Source organism: Tigriopus californicus, chromosome 12 (genome assembly GCF_007210705.1).
Source record: "Tigriopus californicus strain San Diego chromosome 12, Tcal_SD_v2.1, whole genome shotgun sequence".
In the NCBI taxonomy this organism is placed as follows: Eukaryota; Metazoa; Arthropoda; class Copepoda; order Harpacticoida; family Harpacticidae; genus Tigriopus; species Tigriopus californicus.
The window spans coordinates 3,593,741-3,620,599 of NC_081451.1; the positions used below are offsets into that span (position 1 = coordinate 3,593,741).

General features: G+C 42.5%; 2 protein-coding genes and 1 long non-coding RNA gene across 5 annotated transcripts in view; 2 read left to right on the forward strand and 1 right to left on the reverse strand.

Annotated features, from left to right (window-relative positions):
- Window positions 1–636: 636 nt before the first annotated feature.
- On the forward strand, window positions 637–2,129 carry LOC131891606 (uncharacterized). The gene is made up of 4 exons (XR_009374432.1): window positions 637–767; window positions 1,332–1,644; window positions 1,730–1,900; window positions 1,976–2,129. It is a non-coding gene; the product is annotated as an uncharacterized LOC131891606 (long non-coding RNA).
- Window positions 2,130–3,537: 1,408 nt separating this feature from the next.
- On the forward strand, window positions 3,538–6,951 carry LOC131891582 (venom allergen 5-like). Its single transcript, XM_059241196.1, has 6 exons — window positions 3,538–3,713; window positions 4,032–4,169; window positions 5,409–5,543; window positions 6,107–6,421; window positions 6,506–6,676; window positions 6,752–6,951. Exons 1-6 carry the CDS (start codon window positions 3,558–3,560, stop codon window positions 6,875–6,877), a joined length of 1,041 nt encoding a protein of 346 aa, XP_059097179.1. The 5' UTR covers window positions 3,538–3,557; the 3' UTR covers window positions 6,878–6,951.
- Window positions 6,952–18,486: 11,535 nt separating this feature from the next.
- Window positions 18,487–26,859, reverse strand: part of LOC131891730 (uncharacterized) — a 50,612-nt gene continuing 42,239 nt past the window's right edge. For 2 of the 3 annotated variants that reach the window (XM_059241365.1, XM_059241366.1), the window contains exons 2-5: window positions 20,232–20,435; window positions 19,928–20,162; window positions 19,776–19,857; window positions 18,487–19,701 (exon numbers count right to left, since the gene is read on the reverse strand). In XM_059241365.1, the coding sequence (XP_059097348.1) occupies window positions 19,483–19,701; window positions 19,776–19,857; window positions 19,928–20,162; window positions 20,232–20,435 (740 nt within the window). In that variant the 3' untranslated portion in view covers window positions 18,487–19,482. Of the gene's footprint in view, window positions 19,702–19,775; window positions 19,858–19,927; window positions 20,163–20,231; window positions 20,436–21,677; window positions 22,743–26,859 lie in introns of those variants that run through there. The other variant, XM_059241367.1, reaches the window with a different exon arrangement.

A 26,859-nucleotide genomic window follows, 5' to 3' on the forward strand; every position in this document is an offset into this window, starting at 1 on the left:
GAGATATTCCTACATTTTCCTCCGACCAGAATTTCCCAAAGTCAAAACATTCGACCGTTTTTTTTTGGGTTTGGTTTTTCACGGGCTTTTCTAACCGCTACAGGGAATATAATCCCCAGTACTATTAAAATGAAAGATTATAATTCGTCTATTTATTACCTTTCAATTTTTATATGATATTTGGTCTACCAACGAATTTGAGTTGGCAGACCGAGCTAATTTATACAATGTATAGTTCTCTGTTGATCCCTATTTGGACGTCAAAGTTGTCTGTAATTATACCCTAATAGGATCTGACAGGTCTCTTAGAAGGGTGATGGTGTAAGTATCCAGGGTGTTAGAATCGATCAGCAATAAGTTGTTCAGCGAAAAATACCGCATCATGGACCGCATTCTTGAATTTGTTTTTGCGTTAAAACCGTCAAATTGATATGTGCTTGTACGACAGAAAACGAAGCTTTGATTAGCCTACGTATGTAGTTGAATGATCACACGCGGTAGTTTGGAGTCGACTACCCAGCAACAGGAAGGAGCTCTAAAAGAGAGAAAGGCTGGCAGCACTGGCTTCTTTTTGTTTTTTACCCATTTGCATATTACTTTATTACTTTATTTCCAATGCCTACCATTTTTTAGACTGATACTTGCTCATCCGATACTGAATTCTACACCAAACGTACCCATCTACTACTAACCACACTATGGTCAAGTACGGGTGTGAAGCGGGAGGAAAATGTCAAGACGCCTGCAGCTATGGATTTTCCTCACAGGTAACTAATCCGGAGCAAAATGGGTCCAAAATTTCCCCTTTTCCAGCATTTCAAATTTCAACTTCGGCTGTATAGAGCATTTATGAGTACATAAAACTCATGGCAATTTACATTTTCATGGTCGATTGCAATTGTTTGATAATTGAAATGGCCTTGAAGGATATGATTATGTAAGAGAGTCTTACGGAGGCCATCTACTTCACGTTTCTGTTTTAGATGAATAGGGTACAGAGATAAGTTCGGTTTTGAGACATAAGTTTGAATGCAGACAAGTCCAAGAGCCAAATAACTATTTTTAAACAATTTCAAACCTAAACAGATATCATAAATCCACTTAATCAGAAAGTTGTTTTCTTCCCAATTTTGTTTTTCAATTCACTATGCCCTTGAAAATAGCCTTGCAAAAGCCATTCAATGCTTGTTTCAATTGTGGATTAATAACAACCAGAGCATATTCATTTTTTCAAAGTTGGAAATGACAATATGCTCGCCAAATATGTGTGGTAGTCAAAAGGGAGTTGAAATGTTGGCTGAAACTAGTGCTTTTTGAACTTTTTCCAAAAGGCCGAAATTGATTTCATCGTGGACAAGCACAACGAGTTACGAGCCAAAGTAGCCAATTGTGAAGAGGATCAAGCTTTTAATAGCACCAAAGGGCAACCTGCGCCAAGAACATGAAGAAACTGAAATGGAGTGATGAGCTGGCCAAAGTGGCTCAAAGATGGGCTCAAGCTTGTGATGGCTATCATGACGAGGACGGTGACAGGTAGTGCCCGACTTTCCTGACGTGGGACAAAATTGGGCTCGCTATGAGGTGCCAGGTATCGAATATCTTCAGGGATCACATGACCTTCTAATTCAAATTTGGTACAACGAGGTGAGGAGACAATATTTCTGCGGCCTGAGCTTGAATTTCACATTTTTGGGATTATCAGCGTTCATTTGCGTGATCTCCATTTCAGGTCAACGATTTGAACCCTGAGGCTGTTTCATCCTTCCACAAGGCTGGGACTTCTCGTCCAGGCAAGCCTACTGGTCATTACACCCAAATGGTTTGGGCTGCTACCACCCACGTGGGTTGTGGTTCCATCTTCTACAAGTACCCCAAAGACGACAGCACATGGTTTGGAAAGGTCTGCTGCCGTTTACATATACATAAGAAATCATGACAAAACCGAAGTGTGAAAAAAAAACTTTTTATCATATAGGTGCTTGTGTGCAACTATGGACCTGCCGGGAATTTTTTGGGAGATTCAATCTATGATATTGCATCCGATCCAAGTGAAGTTGGCACAGGCTGCACGGGAGAAGTAGAGAATGGGCTTGTTGTCTAAGTGATCGGACGCCAGTTTCATATTTCTACGCTGTTTGTCTTTTCATTTATGTCTAATAAAGTATCGAGCAAAGCATTACAGATAACAGTCAAACTTCTAGGTCGCGCAAATGAAAGTTGAGCGAAGCCAGGATTGATATTTAGGAATCTTGAAACGCGTTTCTAAGGGCATTGGTTGCATATTTATTTACTCACAGAATCATAATTCCTAGAACATTTACACTCACACTTGTGTTTATAGAAACATATGCAATGCTGTAGGATGTACTAGGAGTTACGTTCAATGAAAAACAATGGTCACTATTAGGCCCTTATATCATTTATAGCTCTATTACTTTTGGACTCATTCCAAATACATTTTTTGTTGCAGTGTTTTGCTTTGGATTTTCAAAATATGGAAAACATAATTAGGCAACTTTTGCCTCAAAACTAATATAATACATGAATAACCAAGCAAATAAAAACCTTTTTCCAACTTTTGATAACTTGTTTTTACATTTTCGAAAGTTATTTTGGCTGAGTTTCATAACTTAAAAACAACTACTCTGATCGGATATGGGCTAGCTCGGATTTGGCTCAGCTCGAACTTGACTCAAAATATGTACCCGATCAACCCAGCTCAGCTCAAAACCTCGTTTTTTTTTGGCCCAGCCCACCTCGTGATCTGAAAACTGTCTACCCAGCTCAGCTCGAAATAAGCAACTTTCCTCCTAGCCGAGCCCAGACCGAAAATTCTTGGCTCATTACACCTCTATTTAAAATACGTGTTTACAAATAAAAATTGCATCCTAAGTGGACGTCCCTCTCTTCTAACTTAGACTTCCAAGCGTCATTATAATCCAAGTGTTGGTATTGCTCTTACAATTCAATAGCAGGTTTGTTCTCTTTAAGGTCGCCATTTACCTTTGCATTTAACAGGAAGGATTCAAGCACAAGTTTTTTGCCCCATAAATATTAACTCTTCCTTTTTTGGACAAGTCACCTGGAACGGAGTAGTATGGAATGTATTTTTTCAAGTTTTTTTCGTCGAAGTGTCATCAAATAATGAAAAGGGGGAAAGATGGACGAAAGATGACAAAATGTGGGCTGGTTTGATCTTATGGCTAAATACTTCAAAGTGGATACCTCTAAAAGCAAAAATGATTCTCGTGGGTGATACTTTTTGATCATCACCTAATGTTATATTTACAATATTTTTTACCTGTCCACGTATTTCATACTACTCTACGACTTTTGACTATTATCTTGTGCCTCTTTTGTACATGTGGTACAACCTAGGTAGGAGAGATGTCCAACACAATATGGCATTATTAGCTCTCACTGATGTTATCACCATACCTAAAAAATAATATTACAAAGAAGGCCAAAATTTTATCTACTACATTTAGCGGCGCTCTCAATGATATAAAAGGAGACCACCTTTCGCATAAGTCATTCACTATCGAAATCGTGACAAAATGAAGGTCTTTGGATTATTTTTCGTCTTGCTCTCGATTTTGACACCCAAAGCTGTCAACGCCGATTGCTCGGATTGTTTGAAACTCGAGACATTTTGGAATATATATGGCTCCAGGATCAACGATGGGCCCTGCTTTATTAACGGAAACAACAAGGTAAAATAAGTCATCTAGTTAATAGCGAAAAAGCGCTAAATGTCGAGTGAAGGTGCTGTTTGCAAGGATCGAATGCTTCAAAGAAACCCGACCTATTCTCAATCTCAGTCAGTCTTCTCTAATACCGGATCAAATTTTATTGGCTTCAGTCCTATGATATTGACAAACATTGTACGAGGCTTCACGAGCCTGCTTCTGAAACTTGCCTACATATATACTATATATACCTTATAATGATTTAGGGGTCCATACTTTCGTTACCCTTTGTACTTGGTTATTTGGTTTGTAATCCATTTTTCTCATGTCTTTATATCATAGGTATGTTACAAAAAAGGTGGCGGAAATATGTATTGCAATGAAAAAGATCCAAAGTGCAATATATCTGATGATGGAAAGCCTCAATACCCTCCCAATAGCGGAACCCCTGAACAATGTGATTCAGTCCCAACAGTTGATGTAAGTAATGAGCAAACCAGGCCAAATGATAAGATTTGGCAAATCTATACGATTTCACTCACCTCTTGGCTGATTCTGAACTATTGACTTATCAAACTTTGGCTTGTTTAAGATTTTCGTACCTAATATTTCGATCTACGTACAACGTATAATTCAAAAGTATATTTTTCTTCTTTTGGGGGACCGTACATTTGACGACTGATGTGCTCAACTTGAAGAAAAAATGACAAAGAATTATTTAGCTGGAACTCTAGAAATATGGCCAAAATTGATGTTGAGATCGTATACAGCATGTGGATATGACGACTATGGATTCTCGAGATTTAACCACAACAAAAACAAGGATGCCCCTAGCGTAGGTTGAGAACAAAAAGTGCGTCCTCTAGAGCCCGACTTCAAAGGAGGACGCTCTATCTTTGTCGTTAAACCGGAGTTTGACAAGTCAATAGTCCTTTTCATTGAGCGGATGTAGCGCCCTCTGTTTCAAGTAGGTGCGGACAAACAAACGTAGAAGCGAGAAAATATGCTCTAAGATGCCAGACTTTATCAAGAGATTATGAAATGAACAATGTATTGCCCAAGTACTGTGACACAATGAATAAGCCATCAGCTCTTCTGGGAGACGTTTCAAATTCTCTAAGGGTAAATTCCTTACAATAATGACTTTGTAATAATCATTTTACAGGAGTTTGGACACTGTATGATTGATAGCATTTTTTAGCGACTAACTTTAAATACGTCACTTTTTCTACACTTACTATTAGCTTTTGCAACACAAATTAACGGAAGAATATGATGACAAAAAGTCGCTGGTATGTTGCATTTATACAATGTATAGTTCTCTGTTGATCCCTATTTGGACGTCAAAGTTGTCTGTAATTATACCCTAATAGGATCTGACAGGTCTCTTAGAAGGGTTGATGGTGTAAGTATCCAGGGTGTTAGAATCGATCAGCAATAAGTTGTTCAGCGAAAAATACCGCATCATGGACCGCATTCTTGAATTTGTTTTTGCGTTAAAACCCGTCAAATTGATATGTGCTTGTACGACAGAAAACGAAGCTTTGATTAGCCTACGTATGTAGTTGAATGATCACACGCGGTAGTTTGGAGTCGACTACCTAGCAACAGGAAGGAGCTCTAAAAGAGAGAAAGGCTGGCAGCACTGGCTTCTTTTTGTTTTTGTACCCATTTGCATATTACTTTATTACTTTATTTCCAATGCCTACCATTTTTTAGACTGATACTTGCTCATCCGATACTGAATTCTACAAGCAAACGTACCCATCTACTACTAACCACACTATGGTCAAGTACGGGTGTGAAGCGGGAGGAAAATGTCAAGACGCCTGCAGCTATGGATTTTCCTCACAGGTAACTAATCCGGAGCAAAATGGGTCCAAAATTTCCCCTTTTCCAGCATTTCAAATTTCAACTTCGGCTGTATAGAGCATTTATGAGTACATAAAACTCATGGCAATTTACATTTTCATGGTCGATTGCAATTGTTTGATAATTGAAATGGCCTTGAAGGATATGATTATGTAAGAGAGTCTTACGGAGGCCATCTACTTCACGTTTCTGTTTTAGATGAATAGGGTACAGAGATAAGTTCGGTTTTGAGACATAAGTTTGAATGCAGACAAGTCCAAGAGCCAAATAACTATTTTTAAACAATTTCAAACCTAAACAGATATCATAAATCCACTTAATCAGAAAGTTGTTCTTCCCAATTTTGTTTTTCAATTCACTATGCCCTTGAAAATAGCCTTGCAAAAGCCATTCAATGCTTGTTTCAATTGTGGATTAATAACAACCAGAGCATATTCATTTTTTCAAAGTTGGAAATGACAATATGCTCGCCAAATATTGTGTGGTAGTCAAAAGGGAGTTGAAATGTTGGCTGAAACTAGTGCTTTTTGAACTTCTTCCAAAAGGCCGAAATTGATTTCATCGTGGACAAGCACAACGAGTTACGAGCCAAAGTAGCCAATTGTGAAGAGGATCAAGCTTTTAATAGCACCAAAGGGCAACCCTGCGCCAAGAACATGAAGAAACTGAAATGGAGTGATGAGCTGGCCAAAGTGGCTCAAAGATGGGCTCAAGCTTGTGATGGCTATCATGACGAGGACGGTGACAGGGTAGTGCCCGACTTTCCTGACGTGGGACAAAATTGGGCTCGCTATGAGGTGCCAGGTATCGAATATCTTCAGGGATCACATGACCTTCTAATTCAAATTTGGTACAACGAGGTGAGGAGACAATATTCTGCGGCCTGAGCTTGAATTTCACATTTTTGGGATTATCAGCGTTCATTTGCGTGATCTCCATTTCAGGTCAACGATTTGAACCCTGAGGCTGTTTCATCCTTCCACAAGGCTGGGACTTCTCGTCCAGGCAAGCCTACTGGTCATTACACCCAAATGGTTTGGGCTGCTACCACCCACGTGGGTTGTGGTTCCATCTTCTACAAGTACCCCAAAGACGACAGCACATGGTTTGGAAAGGTCTGCTGCCGTTTACATATACATAAGAAATCATGACAAAACCGAAGTGTGAAAAAAAAACTTTTTATCATATAGGTGCTTGTGTGCAACTATGGACCTGCCGGGAATTTTTTGGGAGATTCAATCTATGATATTGCATCCGATCCAAGTGAAGTTGGCACAGGCTGCACGGGAGAAGTAGAGAATGGGCTTTGTGTCTAAGTGATCGGACGCCAGTTTCATATTCTACGCTGTTTGTCTTTTCATTTATGTCTAATAAAGTATCGAGCAAAGCATTACAGATAACAGTCAAACTTCTAGGTCGCGCAAATGAAAGTTGAGCGAAGCCAGGATTGATATTTAGGAATCTTGAAACGCGTTTCTAAGGGCATTGGTTGCATATTTATTTACTCACGAAATCATAATTCCTAGAACATTTACACTCACACTTGTGTTTATAGAAACATATGCAATGCTGTAGGATGTACTAGGAGTTACGTTCAATGAAAAACAATGGTCACTATTAGGCCCTTATATCATTTATAGCTCTATTACTTTGGGACTCATTCCAAATACATTTTTTGTTGCAGTGTTTTGCTTTGGATTTTCAGGGCTTTTCAAGGCAACAGGAAATGTAATCCCCAGTACTATTAAAGTGAAATGTTATAATTCGTCTATTTATTACCTTTCAATTTTTATATGATATTTGGTCTACCAACGAATTTGAGTTGGCAGACCGAGCTAATCCTTGAATGTAGGGTTGATCTGGAATGCTATCTAAAAATTTGTCCAAGTCTGACTTGAAAGATGCAACCGGATCAACAAGGCCTACGTATTCCCTACGAATATCAGAGGGAAGCAAATTAAACAATGAAGGAGCCCAAGAAAGAAGACATGTGGACTTCATTGTTCGAAATAGCCTGGATTCTCGAGGGCTTGATGGTGCTCTCAAAACGCAAAATGAAACCCTGTATATGACTCAACATAACTGATCTGCTTTCATCGCTTAATAAATCAGTTACCATTGGAGGTTTATGCTGTTCACTTCACTTTGCGCCGCTTACTGCAAGTCAGGACTAAGGATCTCGAAATTATGCACAAAAAAGGAAACTGAAGATGCAAATACACAAGCCCAGGATGCAAATTGGAATTGGAAAACAGGATGGAATTATTCTTCAAAGATTGTTCTTCATTTTTAAAACATATTAAGCAATTTTAAGCAATTTGTCAAGGTGGACACATGTATTTTTATTACAGTAAGCTCTGATTCAAAAGACACTTACGAGCACTTCAAATTTCGTGAATGGTGTCAGGGTGTCGGTAATAGGTACTGTGATCATTGGATGGACAGGAAAATTCAAGTCTCGCCCGGAGATGACCAGGTTTTATAACTGAGGAAATCTCCTTATTTCTTAAGAAATCCACTTAAAGCAACGTCATTCTTTGAAAGTTCTCAATGGTTTGCCTTTTGTGGGATTTTGTTTGATGAAATAGGCTAATTCACCATTTCTAGTGTGTTGTAGGCAGGGCTTGAATAACGGGTTACTTTTTGAGTAACACTGCCGGTAACGTGTTGCTTTTCTGAAAACGTAACGGTAACGGAACGGGTTTTAGCCCTCCCGCTATCGTTACTTTTTTATTTTATAAACGAGGGAAAGAAAAATGCGTAAAGGTTTCCTACCCAATTTGTTCATTTATTTTTTAATGCAATAACTTACTTGCCACTGATGGGATCAAATAAATAATTACCGGAGTCGTTTGTTGCACGTCATATTTACCAAAGGTAAAAAAGTGCATATGCGCACTTTTTGTAGTTTTAGGCTCTCTTTTTTGCAAAAATAACGGGCAAGGGTAACATTAACGCGTTACCTTTTTCGGTAACGGTTCATGCCCAGGTTGTAGGATCAAATGTGTGTCCCAGGCAAGAGATTGCAAGCGTCACCTCGAATTGTCAAGTGTAGACATGTGTCAGGGGTGCCAATTTTATATCAAAATAGTGAAAATCCATTTTTTCGACCTACACAAAATCAGCCAAAAGAAACCTTAAATGGATAGAAATGTGAAAACAGGCCCACGATGCAAAAGATGCAAATAGGTCTAGGATGCAAGAAGATGCGAATAATTGTGCAAGATGTATGTAAATCTTATTTGTATCAGCTTGATAACATTAGTCATAACGTAACTATTAGGAAAAAAATAGGTCCTTCTTTCACAAAATAGTTGGTCCTAAGTAAGTTCTAAAAGTACTCCAACGATGAAAATGGGTTCCCAATTGGATCAGATATGGAGAAGACTTTGGTAGGAGTATGTTATATATCTTCACATCTGTTGTGTCCTCCACTATCCCAATAAATGAAATATGCACTCATCAAGAACTAGAGTACGGCTGGCAGAGCTCAGTGCTTCATTTAAACTCCACAACAATGGGATTATTTCCCATCTCCCCAAGACGAATACATGCATTCACAAATATCGATGTTATCATGGATTTTGCTATATTACATCATTTGGCAAGCGGCGCTCATGGAACTGACATATCACGGATGATTTTGTCGTTTGGGGACCAGCCAGCCTCTTCGTCGGTTGTCAGCTCCACCAGCCGAGAAGGCATCGGATGAAGGGCTCGACAGGACCTGTTGTGGTGGGCGTGGGCCCCTACATGGGCCAGATTCGCCATGTCTTATGGCGATCAAGAAACTCCCAGAAAAAAGGAATCTCCAAATGGCAGCATCGGGAATGATCTGCCCGCCCGCCTCCTTTCAAAGAGGCTACTGCTGATCATTTCCGACCATTATGCATCAGTTTTAACTTATTGATCTGTTTATATTTCAAGATTATTGATGTTGGAATTCAAGGAGTGTGAAACTGTTGGCACTTTTCTTCTCAGTCGCAGTTATAACACCTTTGATTCACTTTCCAGGAATGCTTGGGTGCTTTTGGCAACCACCAACATAAAAAAAATATATTTGGAGCTTTTCACGAATTCATCTTACTCGCAATTTTTATTCGCGCAAGTCAAATGTCTTTGTTCGTCCATGTTGCATCAACCGTTTAGCTAAAAACTTCAATCATAGAAAAAATACAGGGTTGGCGAGAATTATTCTATATACAACACTTCAACTTGCCATGCTCTATTCTACGAATTTGAAGGTATGCGTGGCATGGATAGCCTGACTAAGATTTTTCAATTTCTGGCGGTCAGGTTCATTTCAATGGCTTCTAAATTTTCTATGATACTTTTGGGGTACGAAGAGTCGCGACATTTACTACGGCAATGGAACAAGATACTGGTCGATTGGACATCGCTTTGCCTGACCGACAAAATCTCGAAAGATTAGTATCAAGAGAAACGTCAGACCATGACGAGATCCATTAGGGAAGATCCAGGAGTGGATCTCAAATACCCGTGATCGAGTGGTAAACCCAAGTGATAGTATGTTGGTCGCAAGCAGTCGTCATTCAGGTTCATCAAAATGCTCCCAAGCATCATCAAGCGCCAGGTTGGAATTGTCGAAAAGACGCGCCGAGCTTCAGGCTCAAGGAGAGTTGAACGACCAGGTCCAGAAAATCCGCGAGGAAAAGCGGAGAGCTCAACGACGAAGGGAAGACGAAGAGCTGAAGATTAAGAGAGCTGCTGAGGAGGAGGAAGATCGATTTCAAACCATGGAACGAGAAGCACGATCATCTGCAGCCGCCAAAGAGCTCGGAGCCGTCAAAAAGGTATTAGATCAGTATGACGGGATTTGTGATAATGCTGACGCACCAGCGCCTAGCCGTGGAGCAAAAGCTTTAGCCTCAGTTCATCTCACCGGAGAGCAAAATAAAGCTCATGACCAAGATATCAACCGTCAGATCAACTTTCTTGCGGAANTTGTGATAATGCTGACGCACCAGCGCCTAGCCGTGGAGCAAAAGCTTTAGCCTCAGTTCATCTCACCGGAGAGCAAAATAAAGCTCATGACCAAGATATCAACCGTCAGATCAACTTTCTTGCGGAAATATCCCAAGGGTCGTATCTCCCGAAGTCGGAGCCCAAAACTCTCGATGGTCAAGACCTGACGGCGTACAAGACATTTGTCTTGTCTTTCGAGCGACTGATCGAGAGCAAAATCAAATCCGATTCAGACAAGCTCTACTACCTTGAAAAATATACGAGCGGAAACCCAAATGAGTTGGTTCAGAGCTGTTTTTACTTAAGCTCAGAGGATGGATATCGAGTGGCGCGGAAATTGTTGCATGAAAAGTATGGGAATGAATTTTTGGTCACCAACGCTTTCCTCCAAAAGCTTCGCGATTGGCCAGCAATTCGACATGATGACCGTCAGGGCCTTGAGAAGTTTAGCACCTACCTTCAGTCATGCCGTAACTTCGTCGTGCAGGATATTAGTGTGCTTACTCAACTCAATGGCCCCAATCAGATTCAAGAGATCGTCAGAAAGCTTCCTTACCAAAGGAGGATAGGCTGGCGGCATCAAGCATTCAATATGTTAGAAGCAAGAAGATCTGTTGGATTTGATGATCTCGCAGCTTTCGTTTCTCAGCAATCAAGATTAATATTGTTACCAATTTTTGGTGAAATCGTCGATGGGACTCAAGCCAAGGAAAAGAAGTTAGTGCATGGTTCTACTCCGGTGAACAAAAAGTCTTTGTCAATGGCAACTGGAGCTATCCAAGAATCCACAAATCAAGAATCTTGACCTGCTTGTAAGAAATCAAATCATGCTTTGGAGGATTGTTTTTCCTTGCTAAGAGATCCGTGGAAGATAAGCTAACGTTCATACAGGAGAAAGGACTGTGTTTTAGTTGTCTTCGCCATGGCCATATGGCTAGAAGTTGTAAAAATCGACTAGTATGTAAGAAATGCAAGAGGAGACATCCAACCTGTCTTCACCGAGCTGGAAGCGGAGATGATACGTCTTGCAATCAACCTCCGCCTGTTGTTTGAAAAAGATGAGTTGCCAAACAAGGGCCGTTCAATCGAATAAAGTAGCTCTTGCTCTGATTCCTGTCCAGGTACGAGCCGAGGGCAGCTCGAAAACTGTTATTACGTACGCCGGCTTAGATAACTTTCCGACTGATTGTTTCATTGCAGATCAAGTCAAGTGTTGCAGGAATTGGGAATTTCTGGACCCGCGACCAATATCAATCTATCAACGATGGAGTGTAAGAATAAGTCGGTACCGACACGGGCTATCAGTGGACTCGAAATATTTGATCTAAGTCGTCTACCAGTTGTGTTTTCAAAACCATATTTGCCAATATCTAAAAAACGATGTGACCACTCGAGATGAATGCGAGCAATTTGATCATCTCGCTGATATTCCTTTGGACTACGTGGATACTGATGTTGGGTTAATGCTTGGAGCAAATGTGCCAGAAGCCCTCAAAAAAAGTGGTTAGTGGATCGGTATCTGAGCCTTATGCATCCAAACATAGGATGGGATGGGCAGTGAATGGTGCGATTGGAAAACAAATGGACACTCGAACCAGGGTCAAAGTGAATTTCATCCAAGTTGAATCCCAAGCCATCAAGAACGAACTCCAAATGATGTACAGTATTCAGCCGATTTCAAAGATTGCGGAGAATATGGTTATGGACCGTCCATAAACGACCAGAATTGGTTGAAAAAGGTAGAGAATTCTATTCATAAAAATTCAGAGGGCCATTACTGTATAGCTCTACCCTTTAAAGAAGACGAGCCAAAATCCCTGACCATCGGACACAAGCTCTCAATCGATTGAGAGGAATCAAAAGGAAGCTGGAAAGAGATCTTAAATTTCGTTCAGATTACGTGGAGTTCATGACCATGATGACGGATAAAGGATACTCCCAAAAAGTGCCAGTGGATGAATTGGATGTGAGCAGGTGTGAAAGGTGGTAGGTACATTGTTCATCATGGTGCATATCATAAGCAAAAACGCAAATTGCGAGTGATGTTCAATTGCTCCTTAAAATACGGAGGGTACATCGCTGAATGACAAGCTATTTTCCGGGCCTGATTTGACGACCAATCTTGTAGAAGTACTTCTTCGTTTCCGCCAAGGTGCCATTGCGATCATGGGTGATGTAGAAAAAAATGTTTTACTAGGTTCGAGTGTCCCAGAAAGATCGAGATTTTCAGAGATATTTCTGGTATCCTGAAGGCGATCCTGATCAAGACCCGCTGGAATATCGTCTCAAAGTACATGTTTTCGGTGCAATTTCATCCCCATGCGACAGGCTGCCATGGATTTTGGAACTAGATCGAAGGCGAAAGCCGCATATGTAATCAGGAGTGATTTTTATGTGGATGATCTGCTCACATCTGTGGATGGAGAAGAACAGGCTCGCGAACTTATTCGAGATGTTCGCATGATTTGCGCCTCTGGAAAATTCAATTTAACTCAGATGATATCTAACAACCGGTCCGTTTTAGATTCGGTTCCCGTCAATGACCTCACTATTGGAACACAGTCATTGGATTTCGAAAAGGATGATCTTCCAATTGAACGAGCCCTAGGGATCATGTGGATTGTTCAGGACGATGTTTTAGGATATGAAATCAAGATCAAAGAGAACCCTAAGAGGAGGAGTTTTGTCGACTATCCACTCGGTTTAGAATCCCTTGGGTTGCGTGGGTCCAGTCATTTTACCGGCTAAGCACATCCTTCAGGAGCTGTGCCGACAAGAATGCGGTTGGGATCAGGATCTACCACAACCATTGAGAGCGTCTTGGCATCGATGGTTAGAACAACTCCCTCATTTGAATCAATTTTCAATACCCAGGTGGTATGGATCAATCTCAAACTCTTGCGGTCAGCTACATGTCTTTTGTGACGGCAGTGAGACAGGATATGGAGCAATTGTCTATCTTGTCACACATACGCCCGGTGGTGGATTAAGAAGCGCCTTCGTTGTGGCAAAGTCTAGATTAGCACCCCTTCGGAAGGTGTCTATCCCACGCCTTGAATGAACGACAGACAAATTAGCTGTGACATTAATGGTGACCGTCAAGAAAGAGATCCAATCATGTGTCAGTAGCTGCCATTTATGGACTGACAGTGAAACCGCACTCAAATACATCAGAAATGAGAAGAAAAGGTTCCAACGATTCGTCTCTAATCGGATTTCATTCATCCGAGAGAGAGCACAAGTGGATCAGTGGAAACACGTCCCTGGTCATTTGAACCCAGCCGACCTGCCAAGCCGGGGGACCACCACTACCGAGTTTATGGATTTCAAACTCTGGAAAGAGGGACCATCCTTTCTCAGTTCCAAGGAAGAGACGTGGCCCAAAAGCGTGGACATTTTGGACTTGGATGACGACGATTTAAAAATCAAGAAGCCGCCCGTGATTTTCGCCACGACCAAAGTTGAGCTCAATGTCGTTTCTGTATTACTGGAGAGCATTTCCGATTGGAATGTACTTCTATGTACAGTTGTTGAACTTCTTAAGTTCCAATCCAAGGTTCGAGGAAGGTTTCCAACCCCGAATTCCATATGAACGATATGAATGAATCCGTGGCATCCACCATTCGATTTGAACTTGTTCAAAGAATTTTGGGGAAGAAATCAAACTGTTTAACAATTCTCGGTCTTTGCTCAAAAAATCCAAACGAAGAAGATTTTTACCGTTCGTGGATGATAGAGGAATATTGCGAGTTGGTGGAAGACTGACCAGAGCTGAGAATATGATTTACGATCAGCGCCACCCAATCATCTTGGCGAAGGGCCATGTTTCAATCCTGCTGATCCGAAAAACCCATGACTTGGTCGGACACATGAGAAAAGCGTGTGTTATTACGAAGTTGCGAGAAAAATATCGAATTTTTTGGAGAGGGTGCATAAGTGAAAAAGGTTGTACGAGCGTGCATACATTGTCGGAGATGTCAAGGAAGAGTTGAGGAACAGATCATGGCCGACCTTCCAGAAAATAGAGTTTTGGGGGGCGAACCTCCCTTTACCAACACTGGAGCTGACCTTTTTGGCCCCTTCAAAACTACTCGAGGAAGAGCCCTTCAAGATCGCTATGGTCTCATTTTTACTTGTCTGGCAAGTCGAGCGGCTCACATTGAAATAGTTTTCAACAAATAAACCGACTCCTTCATCCAGGCTTTGAGACGTTTTATTGCCAGAAGAGGTCAAGTGAAGCGTTTGAGGTCGGATAACGGGACAAATTTTACTGGTGCTGAACGAGAATTACGTGAAAATCATCTGGATCAACTGAATCAGGATCAAATCAAGGATGACATGATAACCCAAATCATAGAATGGTAGTTTAACCCTCCTTACAGCCATCACTTCGGGGGACTTTGGGAGCGTGAGATTCGCACTATTCGGAAGATAATTTCTGGTCTGATGGATAGGAATCACAGAAGGTTAAGCGACGAGTCATTAAAAACGCTGATATGCGAAGTGGAAGCTATTTTTTTAACAGTCGTCCGCTGACAACCCTCTCCGACAATCCCAATGATGTCACCCCTTTAACACCCAATCATCTACTATAACAAGAGATCGGACCAACTCAACCTCCGGGTGTATTTCCAGAGTCAGATAATTATGCCCAACACTGTTGCCGCCAAGTCCAACACTTGGCCGATTTATTCTAACGGCAGTGGTCCAAAGAATATGTAAGTGATCTTATTAGGGAGAAGAAGTGGTCCCAGAAACGCCGAGATGTGGCTGTTGATGACCCTGTTCTTCTCGTGGTGGAAAATTCCCCAAGATATCAGTGGCTGTTGAAACCTATCCGGATTCAGATGGACACGTGAGAGTGGCATAGATCAAGATAGCCAAGAATGAACATCGTCGACCGATTGGCCAGTTTGTGTTGCTACATCGGAGTGAGGATAATTAACTATGATTGTAAATGTCAATGACCATTTAAAGGGCCGGTGTTAAGGTCATCAGTCACCTCGGTTTCTTTTTCTTCGTCCGTTGTGGTCACCCCTTTTCTGACTCGCAAAAGCTCGCCCACAATTGGGAGGCAGGCATCGGAGAGAAGTAATTGTGATCGCCATTTTGAGACTAAGTGCCCAATATGTTTGTAAGTTTTTTAGTTTATTGTGTTTGATTTCGTGTCTTTATTTGTGTCTTTTACTTTTCAAATACATGAAACCGTTACATAAGAAAAAAGCGTATTCGACATTGGGGGCGATCTTTATACCATGCCCTTACCAAATAGTACAGACGTCGGGGATTAAAGGTGGCGTGGGTGGAGAGTACTTGAAACCCAGGATGACCCAATGATCAGCTCGTGAAAGCCCCAGGCTCGGGAATTATTTGAGCTAAAAGAAGCTAGATTGCCAATCTAAAAAGCCATTCTCATTATTGATATATTCCTTACCTTATTCGTTAATAACATCCATTGTTAACATCAGTATTAGCCACTCGACTTGATCAATATTTTCAATGAATTAATAACTTTATTTGTAGAAGCATAGAGTAACAAAGCTGTCTGCAGTGTGTAGAAGCAAAATTAAGACTAATATTTCTTTGACTTTCGTGCCAAAGCCTGACAATTTCAACCAGCCATAATAATATCAGCTCAATACCGGAATAAAAACGAACATATTTTGTCATGGAGGTGGTAAGGCTATTCTTCGTGCGGCTCTTGAGGTCGTCCCAGATGTCATCAGTCCGCTTTTTCTTGAGGCCATTACTGCTTTAAACCACTGACACCGAAAATCTTGGCGGCTGCCCATGGAGGAGATATGACAACCACCTTCGTTTTGCTTCAGGCTCAATCATGGTTCACTTCTTTGAGAAACCCATTTTACGAAATATGTTAGTTTTTCTTCCAAAATTGAGGTGATACGCATCATGATGGCTGATAGAAATTGCCAGGCTTTGGCACCCACCTTGGTCGAAACTTTGGTTCCACGCCCTGTATGTTCTAAAATCACGAGATTTTATGGGCGGTGGGAACACCAGCTCTTGATGCCCTCTTTTGGATTTCTCCGGATTCCACAAGCAGATCCACCCTTGGCACTCTTGGCCGAAACTTGCCTTGAATTTCTTTGATCATGCCTCCACGAAGACCTCACGAAGGTAGTAAATATCCCATCCCAATGATTTGCAAGCCAAAAATCTAGCAAGCTTGTTTTTGAGGGGACAGGATTGCCGTTTTGACTGTCAAAAGACGAGTGAGGATCTTTCGAGTACATAAAACTTTTTTACATTTCCACTATGCTTGCGTTTTCGGTTCTGGCCTGGATTACTCGAGTATACTTAAGTATACTCAAGTATAGCTATGTAGTGAGACCATACTTTCGATTTTTTTCACTCTTAATGAGCTTGACATTCCACTTAAAGTTTACATTTCAAGTTGTTCATGAGTGATGGGTGCTTCGTAAAGAATAAGAATTTGGAACCAAGAAGTATGAAATGCTTACATCTCTGCCAAGAATGACCCCGATATGGTCGAAATTTCATTTGAAAGCTCTTGGGTAATTAGTCAACTTAAGATATAAATCAGCCCTGCTCTTGGTGTTCATTTTTGTCTTCAGATGATGACGTAACACAGAACAATTGTTGAGGCTGAATAGGGCGTTGAAGCCCCTTAAGGTGTGAATGAGTTTGACCATCAGAGAGACGGAATTCTTTCTCATACCAGACAGGGTTGGACGGCTCCTTTGCTGGTTCTAGGATCCCAAATAAAGCCGTTGGATGCAATCACAAAGGCATATTGACCCAGCTTTATTCCCGCTCTTTTCTGGGGACTAAAAGCGGATTTTCCTGAAATTCTGAGGGTTGTAACTGGTTGTAACCTCAATCAAAGGCAAATGTCTTTTGGTCTCAGTGAAAAATGATTGTGCCAGCATCCAAGCCTTTAATTGTGAATAGGATGACCTTGGTGGGCAAGATTAGCGCTTCACAGTTATTCATCAATCAGAGGCTTTCCCTCTTCCTAAAACTTGACCAGCTGACGGATTTGATGATTTGTCCAATGGCAAATTTTAGCATTTCGATTTGAGCCCCAACCGCTCAGGAAATTAATTCTGGATTTCCTTCCAGACGTTTTTCCATTCCTCTTGTGAATCAAAAAGTCTGTAAGAACCCATTCTTTGAGTCAACACACATCTTTCACAAGCTTCTTCATGCCAAAAATGCACTCCAGCTTACCCCAATTACCTTAAAAGCCTCGGATGCGGGTAGGTCTGCACGGAACAGGGCACCAAAGGCTTCCTGTTTGGCATTTGCCGTGGTTAAAATCAAGTTTTTGAAGTTTTACTTTTGTTCATTTAGCTTCCGTCTAACGCACATCTGTCCATTTGTTTTTGGTTTCGTCTCGCTAACTCATTTAATTCCGGAAGTAGAACAGAAAGAGTGGAAGTTGTTCTTTAAAACGCACTGGGTATAATAAAACATGCATCAATTGTTTAAAAACAAGACTTTTATCGTAACCACTACTTGAAATATCGTTTCTAGTACTGTTGAACAACTAATAATCTTTCTTTACTTACTTACAGTTTGCTTTGCATCCAAAATTACTTCATAAAAACGACCATTGCTTGGAAATGTAATTTCAATTTCGTAACCATCACTTTCTCAGAGATCTTCCAACTCACGGCAATGTTCAAAACTTTATTCGCTTTATTAAGTTTTAAACCCAAACCCAAACTTAAGAATAGGTTCTTCACTTACACAAGATGAAGAGTGGAGCCTTTATTTTTGGATCTTTCAACGACTTGACCACAATCAGGTTCGGAGAAGCGGGTAAAAGCCCAATAACTGTTTTGATCATCGTTACATTCGTTGCCTTGTTGGAGACCTGGTTTGTTAACCGAGTGATGACCATTCAAAGAGAAAGTCCGGATAAGGTTCGATTTTATTTATTTATTTGTTCGAGTTGTATACAAATTGGAACAATACTAAGACGAATTAGCGGGGGAGGGCTTACGGAGTAGTATAGTAGTAAAATAGAAGTTGGCATGATCAGGAAAGTAGGATGATTGCAAGAGAGAAAGAACTCTCATCCCTTTATCATGACACCAATAATAATACTGAGTTTCCATTGATTATTATTGCACATTGATTCAGTGGATCAGTTACGTTACATTCTTTACTTAAAGCGTTGGTCCCAGAATACTGTCTGAACACATTTCGGTTGCATGTGAGGAGCTGGTATTCGTATTGCACAGATTTAGTAAGTGAAGAGGAGATGATGGCATAATACTGATTAGATCACAGATGTACCAAAAAGAAGGAGAGGAAATGGTTTTGTATGGCGAAGGGTTACAAATTGAAAATACGCAGAGTATCAAAAATTAAAGAATTGGAAAAAACCTAACGGGGGCATTCTATAAGGTATGGAATTAGAATTACTATGCTTGACATTATTTTTCACAGATGAGTTTTCTTTTAGCTGCTCATTGATATGTTGTGGATCCTTATCGTCAGGGATAATGATCACTTTTTTACATTTATATGGAAAAAGGAAGAGGCTGAGGCGTTTGTAAAACATGTAGCTGCACAGAAAATACATGTGAGATTCACATATTATGGTTGTTGTTTTTCCAGGAACAAGGACGTCAACCATCGAAGTAGTAGGTGCGTGCTTTTCCAGGAAAAAGTCAACTTGGCTAGATATGTCATCTTTCATTTTTTTTAGGAATTGGGGGTTTTGTGTTCCAGGCCCTCCAATGGAAGTTTAAGTCTTGGGAGAATACAAATCTCTCCCACGAATCCATTTGCAAACCATACCAAAGGTAAGGCTTCATAACAAGAGATAAAGAGTATGATGAAGAGAATGGGAGAAGATCGAAAAGAGTCAACAGACAGACACATGATGGGAAAGTCGGCGTTTCCATGGCAATCGGGGGTTCTTCGTTTGGAACGAGACGATCTAGATTTCATTGTTGTCGAGGGAGGCTTGAACCTCAGGACTGTACTGCTCAGAGCCGTCGCTTGTGTCCTGGTTCTCCACCAGCTCGGGATTGACAATGAGGCGTTGCTTGTTGGTGTGCTCATCAGCGAACTCGGAACCGGCGTCCAACTCCATGCGGAGGGCCTCGTAGCTCATGCATTCCTCTTGAGCGTTCAAGCATCTCTTGACACGACGAGCCTGTTGAAGGAGCAGAAATTGCGTGAGTGGAAACGGGTCATACATGAGTATTAAAGAAGTTGTTGTCTTGTTACCTCTGGGATAGTCATGAGAGCGTTCCAGACATTGCCGAATCCACCGTGGAAAGCCATACGGAACATGGTCTTTTGGAAAGCACTGGAAAGAGATTTAACGGTTGATAGGGGTGTGTGGGCTCCCAAAAGAGGGCGGTTATTGTGTGTCTTACCCGGAGATACCGCCGGGTTCTTGCATGTAGTGGATGGAGCCCTTGGCGACCTTGCCGACGCATCTCCAGAACTTGGTGCGGCACTTGGCATCTCCAGAGAGGCTCTTGACAAACTCATCGTCTTCGGCGGTTTCCTCCAAGAATTCGGCATCCTCATCTTCCAATGCGCGCTTAGAAATGGAGTGCTCAGTGACGTTGGAGGCCACGGTGGAGTTGTCAACGGTCAAAGTAGAGTCTATAGAATGGGAAGCGCACACTTTGTTAGGGTGATGTTTGGACCACATATGAGGTTGAATCTACGTACTGTTCTCGGAGAAAAGGGTATGAACATCGCCCAGACCCCACTTGTCGTCAAGGATTGGGGGCTCCAGACCGTCTTGCTCGATGGTGTTGCCCTCCACGCCCATGAAAGATCCCTTGAACTTGTGGTAGAGGTTGCCAATCCATGAGTTCTCATCTCCTTGGCCATGGGCGAGCTTGTCAACTTTGTCTTCGAACTCCTCAAGACCTGGAATAGTGCAAGAATGGCCTGCGATCAGTATCGGGTCATCATAAGTATATAAGGTCGGTGAAGATCACACGGGACCTTGACACCCCACCATCCGAGAGGAAATAGTTTGTGGGACAGTGTTCTCAAGACGATTTCAAACCAGGTGAGCAAAGTTGTTGTTTGTTTCATTGCCTGGTCAGCAACAGCAGCAGCAGCAGCAGCATGTGTGCCGTGTGAAAATGTGAGTTTTGTGATTGAAAGATGAACTTCAATCAACAGCAACGTACCAATCCAGAATAGTTTGTTTAGACCAATATTAGCCATGTCCTCTTCCTCGTCCTCGTCGACTTCAGTGCCATTAACCTTTTTGGTTGCCTTTCCAAATGATCGTCGGCGCTTATTTGTGCCCATAGTCAATTGCACAAAGATAAAGTAAAAAGCCAAGACCGCAGCGGCGGCAGTGGCAAAGGCCACCACAAGGTTAATGCCAGTGTAGCACGACGACTTGGACTTATACACATATTGGACCTCGGGTTCATTGTAAGCCACCTCAGAACCCGTCACCCCAATGCGAGAAGTGTCATCCCCGTAATCATAATCGGACGTAGCCGCCGCTCGGAGAGCCTCAATCTGCTGAAGCCGCAAGAGTTGTTGGCGCCTCAATCGACGCTTCAACAAGAGCTTCTGGCGCATGGTCAGCCCAGCCCTTGGAGCTGCCTGGGTCTCCTCGACCTCGGGATAATCCAACTCCTCTTGACGGTAGTCGTCATAGTCCTGAGTCGAGGTGGCCAATGAGCTCTTGCCCAAGGACGACCCTTGAAGACTGGCCGCTCCCAATCGAGCCCGATAGTTTTGCCTCCGGCTCCGCAACATGCTGTCGTATGCAGCGGTCATGTCCGAGGACTCGGTGGGCATCTCCAAGCTACTGTAGCGATGTTGAGCTTGGAGAGATGATGATGGGGACGCTGATAGAGATAACGATGAGGACGACATGCTGGAGGGTTACGGCCTTTGTTTTCACTGTGACAACACTTAACCAAGTAAATAATCTTCTTCATACATAGAGTTGGTACCTACATACAACAAGATCTTGCTCGACAACATCTTCCAGAGTTGATAATAGTTGGTTGAAGAGACAGTTTTAAGAAGAAGAGTATCTACTTGAGTTAAGTGAAGTCGGTTTTAGTATGGAAGAGGGATTCGACGAAAAGTTTAAGAATGAGGAACGATTAGAGAGAGCAGAAGTGTGGATGTGTTTACCCCCATTGACAATATCTGTGAACTTGTCCAACAACGTGTACACGTCAAAGTCAGATTCCTCTTCCAAACCAGCCGGGCTGCTCGTCAAGCTCCTCTTCTTCCTTCTGCCCATTGTGATTTTGGTAAAGAGAGCGAAAAACATCACTCCAATCCCCAAAAGGGTGGTGAGGAGCAAGCCCAGACTGATGCCATTGTCACACTTGTCATGGTAACCCCCGGAATAGCTGCCAAAGAGACTCGAAAACGAGCCCAGCATGTCCGAGCTTGAGGAGACGGGTTTCTTGATTGCTTTACTGGGCAGCTTGCGCTTTCCTACGTACAACTGACGTCTAGCCACGGCTGGAGCCGCAAAACGCCCGTAGTCATAGTCGTAGTAGTCGAGACTACGGCCATGATCAACAGACTCGCTGGCCATGAGGTCATCGGTTGCTCCAGTCATCTTCCCTTGAGCCGACATGATCAACAACTATGTACACAAATTGGACTTGGTTTTCACTGTGACAGACCTGCTTTGAATCTTTTTTCCTTTCTGTTTGTAAGTCCCGCCTTCTCATCTAATCTAACATGTGACTTTAATCGCACGTGGGGATAGGATTAGAAAGAGGTGAGTAAGCATTCGGAAGATCCAGCAAGTCTGTTAGCATTCGGAAAATTCAGTTAGGGCCAAAATATCTCCCTTAAAAATACTCTTAACGGTAAAGTAATTAGAAATGAAAATGAAGTCAGCATACCCCCAAGAACCAGGTCCGGAAAGTGACCCAAAATTAGAGACAACGGTTCGCTGTCCAAGGTGTCTTGAAGACTACGCTTCTTTCGCCGCATAACGGCCATAGTGATCTTAGTGAAGAGGGTGAAGAACATCACACCGATTCCCAAGAGAGTGGTGAGGAGTAAGCCAATGCTGATGCCATTATCACACTTATCGTGCGGGTTATAGCCACTCGCATAGCTTCCGTAGTTAGAGTTAAAGGACCCCAAAAGAGAAGTTTTGGCGGGGGTGGCCGCCTTGCCAACGCCTAAACCAGCCTTGGAAGTGAAGAGTTGTCGACGACCCACCGAACTACGCACAGAAGGCTGCTGGTAGTCATAGTAGTCGTAGTAATCGACCCCACTTTGGCTACCCAAAAGATCGTGGTGCTTGCTTTTCGATTGAGCCGAAGAGCGTCGTGCTTGGGATTTATGAGTGGAGGGCATGATGGTTCTATTCGTTTAGATTGGGTTTAGATGGACCTGAATTTGGTACGTTGTTGATGATCTTTAACTGTGACGTTTCGTGTTTGCAAATGCTGATTGATTGCACTGTCATAGAATGAAATGGTCAAAATGGATTGGTGCCAACTATGTTCACGTGATTCAGTTCAGCAAGTATCAAACACTTTTCACAGTCACATGGTCATTCTGTACAACAATGATATCTATATATAGTGAACTCTCTCTCTCTCTCTCTCGCTCGCTCAATTTATCTCGCACTCTCTTTCTCGCAACAGAAATTGAGTTTGGTTTTGTCTCGTCTCGTTACACACGCCTTACACGTTGTTATGAGTTATGGTTTTAGTTGGAAAGGGAAACATGTTTGCACCATGGAAATTTCGTGCTGAGAAGGAGACAGATTTCGAAGACCATCCTACCCGAGAAAAGAATATCAGACAGAACGACAGAGATGGAAGGAGGAGGAATGTCTAGGATGTCTTGAGCTCCCACGGTAGCTCGCAAGTCTCGTCGACGTCTTCTTGGCAGCATGGTCAAGGCCATATACAGAGCCAAAGTCAGTGCGGCCCCGATTGCGCCAAAGGCCGCCACTAGGAGGTCCGGACAGATGGGAACTTCGAAGCAGTTCTCGTCTTGGGTCGAGGGTATGATCCCGTACTTGACGTCAGTGTTGCTATTGTCACCAAAGTTATGTATATATACAGGCGTTGTTAGTGCAAGAAAATATGGAGTTAGTCTCATTGGGTTAACAATTATGTACACAAGTAACACAGGATAAAGGCTGAAGATCTGGGAAGCAAGAACCTAGCGGACAGGAATCCTAGAAGGCGATGGAAACCCTGCAGGAGCATCAGAGCTTACATGTTCGTTGTCATGGGTGTGACAAATGTGTCAGCCTGTTATCTACAGATCGTTGTGGTGTGGTGGCTGGACTTTGCAAGGTTACTAAGGGCAAATTACCATACCAATGACTATTGCAGGATGCAGGCGGTCTATAATCCAGTCAGTAAGTGTTGCTTTCGAATCAACGCTTCGTTTCCGCCGCCTTTTCATGGCCATTGCGGTCACGGCTTGATAAAGGGCTAGGAAGGCAACGGCAGCAAAAGTGGCCAATGCACCCAGGAGAATGTCTGGACAAATATCAGCGGTGAAGCATGAGTCCATGGCTGGATGAATCTTGCCCATCTTGACTGAAGATTGGCTTGCACTGTGGTCTACTTTAAGAGCTCGACTGCTAATGACCGGGGTTCTTTAAATCAAGGAGGGGTTATAAACATGCAAGAAAACCGCCTTAGATAAGGTTAATTGGCCATGGGCGAGATGATTTGATCCATAGATAACTGGCACTCAACACATAAACCTGAAAGCCTGAAAGCTCCGCCCTTGACAAATGACGACTAAAAGAGTGGCAGCCTACCCAAGTAAGTTCCCCCCAACGACTGGGTTAGTTATGATTTTTAATAGGATCCCTTCGGCTACAGATGAGCTAAGGTAGTTAGACGGATGAGTAGTAGTTAATGACCAAGACAGATGCCCTTCCAGGATGAGGAGGAGATCAAAACGTAAACAACCAAATACCTATCCAATAGAGGTCTTTAAATGAGTTCCATGTTCGCTCAGATGATGGCAGTTCCATACTACTTCTCTTTCGTCGCCTGCCCTTCATGGTAATGGCAGTGAACAGGGCCACAAAGGCGGCAGCACCAAACAAGGCCAGACCAGCAATAATGAGGTCCGGGCAAATCTCGAGGTCAAACCCGTCGCAATTGTCGTCAACGATACCAAACTTGACGTCTTTGTTGTCACTCCCTGCACTGGCTACAAGTGTCTCATATCTTTTGACAGCACGAGCAAATGAATGGGCGTTTTGTTGCAAGAAAATGGTTGATTCTTTTTCAGATATTAGGTGGAATGACAGAGCAAGAGGACTTCAAATCCCGTGGGTAGAACCATGAAGCGAGATGTGGTGGAATGGCAAATTCATTGCATTAGACCTATTATGAATCAATTCTTGGCACCAAAGCATGTGGGCTGCGAGTGACTTATTTTGAAGGAAAATAATGATAAAATGGTGCATTGCAATTTTGCCGGAATGATAGAAACGAAGACCCACCGATCCCTCCGGTGGAAACAGGAACATGAAGATTAGTTTGAAAAATACCTAAATGAAACAAGTCCTGGAAGCTATCCCAAGACGGCTTGGGTTCGTTCAAAGCAGATCGCCTTCTCCTTTTACGGCCTTTCATTGTGATGGCTGTGTACAGGGCAGCAAAGGCTGCTGCACCGAAGGCAGCCAGACCGGCTAAGAGGAGGTCAGGGCAGATCTCTACATCAAACCCGTCGCAATTGTCGTCAACAATGCCAAACTTAACATCTTTCTTGTCACCACTGCCAGCACTGGCTACCATAATTTCATTACTAATAAGCACCAAGTAAGATTGAAGTGGCAAAACAGATTGCAAGAAAATGTTAAACGTATCCTGTCCTCCTACCTAAGTATGCCAGATCAAGTCCCCACGAGAGGGGGCTCATGCTACGTTTCCTCCTTTTTCTTTTCCGCCGTGCGTTGGTAACGGCAACGAATAACGCGGCAAAGGCGCCCACAGTTATGAATGCCAGACCTTGGAGTAAAGTGTCCGGATGAATATCTACAGCCACACCTTCGCAATGGTCGTTCACAATCCCATATTTGACATCCTTGCCTCCTCCATAGCTTCCTCTAATTTGGTGAGGGGGAGGCCGGAACCTCCTTGAGTTTTGACCACTCTGTTGAGGCACTATCGAACTCCTTTGCAAGAAAATGCTATGTTCAAGCTCATATGTACTGTATGTAAAAAACACCTTAGATCCCTACTGTCTCTTTCACTGTGGATAAAGAGGGAGCCCTCGCAAAAGGTCGCCTGGCAAGCAACTGTACACCGAATACACCGCAAGGCTATAAAACAGAGGCAAGCTTTTTTTTCATTAAGTTCAAAAAGTAATAAGTAGGAGCATGCCATGCCGTCAAGTACCTAGCCAAAGAAGGTTCTGGCCGAACTCGTACAGTTGAACAGGTCCGCTGGCTGACACGCTTCGCTTCTTTCGGGCCATGGCCGTTATTGCCATGAAGAGGGCCAAGAAGGCTCCAGCCGAAAACACGGCAATGCCGGCTAACAACAGATCGGGGCAAATTTCCAAAGTAAACCCGTCACAATTGTCCTCGACAATACCGAACTTGACCGTCTTGGTGTTGGTGAAGGCCTCGCTCCCTACCAAGGGGGCGTAATTTTGCTTTTTCTTATACCCCGTTCTCCTAAATTCAATCATGTTAGGAGCAAGAAAATGCCAATTGTTCAATATTACGGATAGTGAAGGAAGAGGTTCCAAAATGCTCTAAAACTCTAAGGTACTGTTTTGTGTGAGAAAAGTTAACTGTGACAACGTCTATCTCCTTTCAAGTTCGGACTAATGTTTCCTTTTGGGACTATAAAGTCCCTGTGCTTGCTCTACAAAGCTATAAACTACAAATCAATATCAACATTTTCTTGCACTTGGTTATAACTCCCTTTGAGAGCCAGAGGCAATCATTGAGGCTGATGAACCCAGCTTCTTCCTGAGACTGGAGCCACCCTTCTTGATTCGGCCTCCTCGTGAATAATAGCCTCGAGCCTCAGAGGCCGAGGCCATCATGTCAGAGGGCCCATCGGTCTCGCTAAGTAGCTGAGTGGCTGAATTGATAACGTTGTAGAGAGTGTTCATTTTGGCTGTTTGTCAATGAGTATCACTAATTCGGATCGAGACAAGTTCAGGTGTCTGCACGGGAAAAAGAGAGACAAGGGATTGTAGAGATATCTTTCAGTTACCAGCAAAGTTGAGTTTTGAAGTACAAGACATAAAAAAAACTGCGTTCAATCTGAAGCCTTTAAATGGTATAATCATCCCAAATTAAGAATCCGTTTAACTTAATATTTACAGAATGCATCATAGATCACTG

Excerpts from the sequence above, each read along its gene's own strand:
- LOC131891582 (XM_059241196.1), top strand. The coding sequence starts at position 3,558 with ATGAAGGTCTTTGGATTATTTTTCGTCTTGCTCTCGATTTTGACACCC. Across the intron at positions 5,544-6,106 it reads GCTATGGATTTTCCTCACAG|GCCGAAATTGATTTCATCGT; the intron begins GTAACTAATCCG and ends TTCTTCCAAAAG. Across the intron at positions 6,677-6,751 it reads ACAGCACATGGTTTGGAAAG|GTGCTTGTGTGCAACTATGG; the intron begins GTCTGCTGCCGT and ends TTTATCATATAG.